The sequence below is a fragment of the Pogona vitticeps genome, chromosome 9 (genome assembly GCF_051106095.1).
Source record: "Pogona vitticeps strain Pit_001003342236 chromosome 9, PviZW2.1, whole genome shotgun sequence".
In the NCBI taxonomy this organism is placed as follows: Eukaryota; Metazoa; Chordata; class Lepidosauria; order Squamata; family Agamidae; genus Pogona; species Pogona vitticeps.
The window spans coordinates 22,594,039-22,600,038 of record NC_135791.1 but is presented as its reverse complement, the minus strand read 5'-3'; the positions used below and the strand labels follow the sequence as shown (position 1 = coordinate 22,600,038).

At 44.9% G+C, this 6,000-nt stretch overlaps 1 protein-coding gene across 1 annotated transcript in view; it reads right to left on the bottom strand.

The window, feature by feature from the left end:
• Window positions 1-1,998: 1,998 nt before the first annotated feature.
• GRIK5 (glutamate ionotropic receptor kainate type subunit 5) overlaps window positions 1,999-6,000 on the bottom strand; it is a 66,920-nt gene continuing 62,918 nt past the window's right edge. Inside the window, exons 19-20 of the mRNA XM_072980310.2 lie at window positions 3,949-4,070; window positions 1,999-3,600 (exon numbers count right to left, since the gene is read on the bottom strand). Of these exons, the coding sequence (XP_072836411.2) occupies window positions 3,244-3,600; window positions 3,949-4,070 (479 nt within the window). The 3' untranslated portion in view covers window positions 1,999-3,243. The remainder of the gene's footprint in view (window positions 3,601-3,948; window positions 4,071-6,000) is intronic.

Sequence of the window (6,000 nt, the reverse complement as noted above, 5' to 3'; positions counted from 1 at the left end):
TACCTGTCTGGAAGCCGCCTAGAGTGGTCGTTTGACCAGATAGGCGGGGTACAAATAGAATGAATGAATGAATGAATGAATGAATGAATGAATGAATGAATGAATGAATAATCCAAAGATCGAAGCATGTAGGTTTAAAATGATGCTACAATTAATTTTTTTCCCCTAAAACAGAATCAGTTGCCAGTATGCAAACAGCATATCAGCCTGAAGGAAACCCTTTTCACTACAGATTACATGACCCCTTTGATGTATGGCAGAAATACTTTATTTGTGGGTGGCTGTTTTTCTTCTTCAGTTCGGTGTTGTTTTTAAATACTCCACTCCCAAGCCAACTACACCAGAGCACAGAGTGCTGTCCTCTGAAGATGCCGGCCACAGAGACTGGAGAAACATTAGGAAAAACAACCTTCGGAACACAGCCAAAGAGCCCAAAAAACCCACAACCACCACTTCTGAGCACTCTCTGCCTGGAAAACTCTAGAAAGGGTTGCCATAAATCAGGATTGACTTGATGACACATGATGATGATATCTCCTGGCAGCTATAGTGACATGCAGAGTAGCATATATTTTTTAATTAAATCTGTTTCTTCATAACCAGAAGAACTGATGCCTGATATCTCTAGGATATGAACTACTTTTCATTTTCTGTGGAAAAACAGCTACATTATTTATCTTTATTTGAATAACAATACAACCTTTTATAAGTTTTTTTCAAAGCCCAAGCTGAAGAGAAAATTAATCAGATACCTTTCAAGATATAGCTAAAATCTTTGTTCTTGTTTCTGGAATCTAACTACACAGGTTGGAGGTCAAATCTGAACGTCCTATCTTAAAGGTAAAAATGTTGTAATATATTAAATTTATTGAACATTTCCTGTATTGCCATAATTGACTTGACAGCACCTGCAACACACATACAAACTAGTCTCTTAGTGTCACCTGCCAGAGGCCACTGCCTATGATCATGCCTGCCTAACAGTAGAGCTGGTTTTGAAATGCCTGTAAGTGCATTTACAGTATTTTAAAATGTATTTTGCTACAACTGGTCTATGGGTCGAGGAAGAAGGATGGATACACTACGGCTGGAATGCTGTCATTGTCTTTCACAAAAGCTGCAATTTTTAGAGGTGAATTGCTGCAAGTGATGAAATCCACAGGCATTATCTGTTGCTCACTGGGTTCTGTGACTCACCGTGTAACAGATCATGGTCTAGGGTGGCTTCTTCACTGGAGGCAATTCACCTCCAAAAGTTACACCTCTTGCGTAACAAGGCAACAGGATTTCAGCCTATATATTTTAATGGTTGTCATAGGTTTTTTGGGCTGTTTGGCCACGTTCTGAAGGTTTTTCTTCCTAATGTTTTGCCAGTCTCTGTGGCCGGCATCTTCAGAGGACAGGAGTTAGAAATTCTGTCTCTGTTCTGTGCTCTAACTCCTGTCCTCTGAAGATGCCAGCCACAGAACACGGCCAAACAGCCCGAAAAACCTACAACAACCATTGGGTCCCGGCCATGAAAGCCTTTGAGAATACATTATATATTTTAACTTCCATAAGTTAAACTTGATTTAGGTTTTTAATCACTGCATAGCATTTTCAGATGACCCTTAAGAAAAAAAGGCAGACATTTGAAATGAGAGCTTTTGGATACTAGTTTGTCAAGGAACCTAGTTCCTCCAACATCTTTGTTCTTTCATTCTGCTTCTCCACGCGTGCTTTTTCAGTTACATATGACATACACGGGTACCGGAAACACAATACACCATGGAAGGGACTATATGCCTGGGTGAGTGGATGCACATATGGGTGTTCCCCAGAGCTTAGAATCAGATGTCTGAGGGTTCCCCAGACAGCATGGATGGTAATCAGCCTGCCAAGAGAAACCTAAGAAAAATAACATTTGCATGGTCTGGTGTTCTATCAAGTTAGGAACCACAGAACCTCCACCATGATCACACACACAAACACACAAAAAGAAGAAGCTTCTCCCATCACTCACATAAAAGAATCAAGTATTTTCACGTTTATTTGTCTTTTGGGGTTGCCACTAAAGTCTCCAGTTTTTGGCTTCTATAGAAATTTCTCCAAAAAAAGAAAAGAAAAAAGAAAAGAAAAGAAAGAAAAGAAAAATTAAAAAAAGACAGACAAGAAGACGTCATGGGGAGGGGGGGGCCCACAGACCCATCCTCGCTCCCCACTCTTTGCTGCTTTCAGGGGTCTGTGTGGTTGGTGTCCCACCCCACCCTCTGTGTTTCCCATCCCTCATCTCACTCAGATCTCGATCCTGTATGCTCCAGGTTTGCTTCTCCAAGTACGGAATCCAGTGAGGCCCCACGCCATGCCTCGGTCGGCGACTTTAGTGGACCTCTGAGTTCAGCCTCCGTCCCCAAAGCACACTCTGCCCACATCCCCGCCAGTCTCACTGGGTGCACTGGGGATTCTGCAAAGCGATGCACGTCTTCAAGGAGGGATCCCCACCTTCTTCCCCGACACAAAAGTAAGGCCAGCCCATTCACACCCGATATCCCTGCACCCAGACCGGTACATCCTTTTCCTCACTCATAATAGAATCTTCTCTCTCTCTCTCTCTGGACCACTTGTTTGGAGCTACCCCTGCAGGGGCGAAGGCAAAAGGGGAAGAGCACAACAGGGTCCAGCTGGACTGTGGAAGGACATGGAAGAGCTGGAGGGCTGCAGGTGGAGACAAGGAGAGTGGAGGGGGGCATCTGTGGGGTGGGGGGAATGTTTGTAGGGTAGCTCTTCCCACAAAAGTGGATATAGGTTCTGATCCCTCTCTCTCCTCCCCCACCAACCCCAGTAAGAGGTCCTGGAGTCTCTTCCCGTAGTGTCAAGAGACAGGCGCACACGGATCCAATGTCCCCATCATGAGGTTTGGGAGGGGTGGCATGTGAGTATCTCTCCTCCAAGAGGGGGCATCAGAAAGGGACACACATAAACACACCCCCGCCACCGCCACCACCTTGAATTTCAAGGAGAGTTGTCAACTCCGTGCCAGGGCACTTGAGGGACTGGGGGCTGCCAGGATTTCCACGCACACCCCGAGGGCAAGAGACACTGTGCCAGAGTGGGGAGGGGAGGCGGTGAGGAGTCCTCAAAGGCCTGGATCCCCAAGTCAGGGCATACGCATAGCGTACATGTCTAATAGCAGGCGCCTCCGCAAGAGAGCGAAGGCAGGGCCAAAGTGGGGCAGGGGCAATAAGCAACCGAGAAGGGGGGGCGTCACTCCTGCTCGCTCAGTTCACGGGGGACTCCCCTTCGTGGAGTGCCCTCCTCTGGGGGCGGGGGGCCCCGGGGCGGCGGGGGCACTCCCCGAAGAGTCTGGATACGCCGGCACTCGTGACAAATGCGAACGTGGGTGCAAGGCCTGGGGGGATCCTCCAGGAGGCGCTGTGGGCCCGGCTCCGACACTAACGTCCCCGAGTAGAGCTTGCCGTTGCTGAGACGCATCTCGCGGACCGAGCGCAACGAGAGGGCCCCTCGGGTGGCGTAGTGGCGCCGGCGCCGGCGGGAGCGGGTCGTCTTGCGGCAAGAAACGGCATGGCGCAGTTCTCGCAGCATCTCCTGGCACACCGAGATCTGTAGGTGGAGTGAGAAGGAAAGACTGGCATGTTAAAAAAATTCTTAACTTGGACTTAACTCAACTTGAACTCAACTCAACTCAACTTGGACTTAACTCAACTTGAACTCAACTCAACTCAAGTTGGACTTAACTCAACTAGAACTCAACTCAACTCAAGTTGGACTTAACTCAACTTGAACTCAAGTCAATTCTTTTTTTCAATGACTCGGACTCCACTCGCAACTCGGAACCCACCCACCCCTCCCCTTTTTTCTGGAGAAAAAAAGCTTGTCTTTCCCAGGGACTTGGGGTCAAAGACTCAGAGTCAGGCCCAAAGACTTGCCAACATCCCTGCCCTTCCTCACCTCCTCATGTTCAGCCGAGCGGCGTGTGGCCCATACAAACTCCATGACAGCCACAAAGACTGCAATGATGAGTCCACAGATCAGCACCACAAAGATGCCTCCAATATTCTCCATACCCAGCCCTGTTGAGGGAGAAGAGAAGACATGATGGGCACAGCAGAACCAGAGCATAGGAAAAAAGGTTACTGAGTATTTATAGAAATCTTCTCAAAACCAAAGTTTCCCCACAGGCAAACGAAAGAGAGAAGGATTCACAATGACAGGTGTGGAAATGCAGAAGAGTAATCCAGCTAAACGATGACTAAACGACTAAACGACGAATGACGAATCTAGCTATGATATAGTAGTTGTTCTAATATTCTATAAAGAATGACCATCACTCAGCATGAAGAAAAAGTATCAGAAGAAAGTCTAAGGGCTTGAATATACATATTAGCTACTCAGAAACCAGAGATGGGTCAGCAAAAATGCAGATGATTAGCAAGAAGAGTTATCTATGTGATAAATACACAGACATACAACCCGTTGGTACAGTTCAGTGAACTGGGAGTTCAAATCCCCACTGCACCTCCTGGGAAAGCTGCCATCAAAGATCAACCAGGACATGCGTGGCTGATGGTTTTTTTTGTGGCCTGCCACCAATGCAGCCTTGAGCAAGACACATGGTTATAAAGTGCCACCAGAAGGACGAACAGGTAAATATCCCTTCTGTTTACCTTATACCTAGAAGACCCTGGGACATTTGTCATAAGCGTGCATCAACTTGAAGGCACATAATTATTATTATTATGGACCCTATCATCCAGAAAAACCTGTCACCGCAACAAGAGGCCCTTAATACTGACCGTTAATGAGACACATCTCATATGTGAGGTAGCAGTCTGTTATGGACATTTCAGGATATTGAGCATATAGGTTAGGATGAGGTAAAAGAGGATTTTCTGTGTTCAAGAGGGTATCCAAATAAGAGCATCACCTTACAAGTGGAAAAGTGATGAGGACATGCAGAAAATGAATATATGGCCTTTGTTCTGCATGTCAAAAAATGTGCTACGTCGAAATTTAAGAAACAGAAATAAAAATTAATTGTTACTAAGAAGCAATAGATTATCAGACTCATTCTGGAAAGAGAAAAAGCCAGAGCAACTTGTAATTTGTGAGGTACATTTCTGATCTAAGAAAGACATAGAAACAGGGTTTTGAAGGCAAATATTACATTTTAAAAATCTGGAAACTTATATCTCAGCTAACAAATCTGGTAAGAATTCGGCAGATAAATAGTTAAAGCGCTATACTTTGATATGTTATGTTTTTCTCTACTGGTAACTTAAACTACCAAGGAGGTTCTTTATCCCTGTATTTTAGAAGCACCTGCTTTGTGTAGTAGTAAAGAAATGAATACATCTAATCTTTTCAGTTTTGAGGTTTTGCTTTTAATAATGATTTCTGTGCTTCGGTAACTTTGATCAGGAGCTAAAAGCTGCCACATGTAAGTGAGGATAGCTCACTTATATAGCATGACCAATTGGGATAAATGCCCTGTCATTGCCAAGCTTAGGCCTGCCTAAGGTAGTTACTTTATCTGAGGTGAACTTACTTGCTAAGTAATTTACCACACTAATTGCCTTGCAATTTACCCCATACCTATATGCAAGATATCCTTAATCTATCCTTAATGTTCCTCACTTACTCCCTCATCATCACAAGTCAGTTTCAATGTACACTCAACCAGAACTGCATTAAATATTTGTTAGAAACATTTTTAGTGTGAATATCGCATTTGGGGGTAATTACAAAATTCGGGTGAAAAACTGAAACAAAATTAGAATGTTTAAATTCAAATTTAAACAAGGTGTTATGCTTGCAGGCTTGGTGTCCCCCCCCTTCTGCAGTCCCTTTACTGCGACTTTTCTTTACTGTGACTTTTCAGGTCTTCTTCCTCAGAAGACATCCTACAGGCTCGCCAGGGTTGCATCTACGAGGCTGTATCGGAAACAGGAAATAGGACTGGGTGACCCAAGCCTACATATTGCTCTTCCTCAGAAGTGGAGG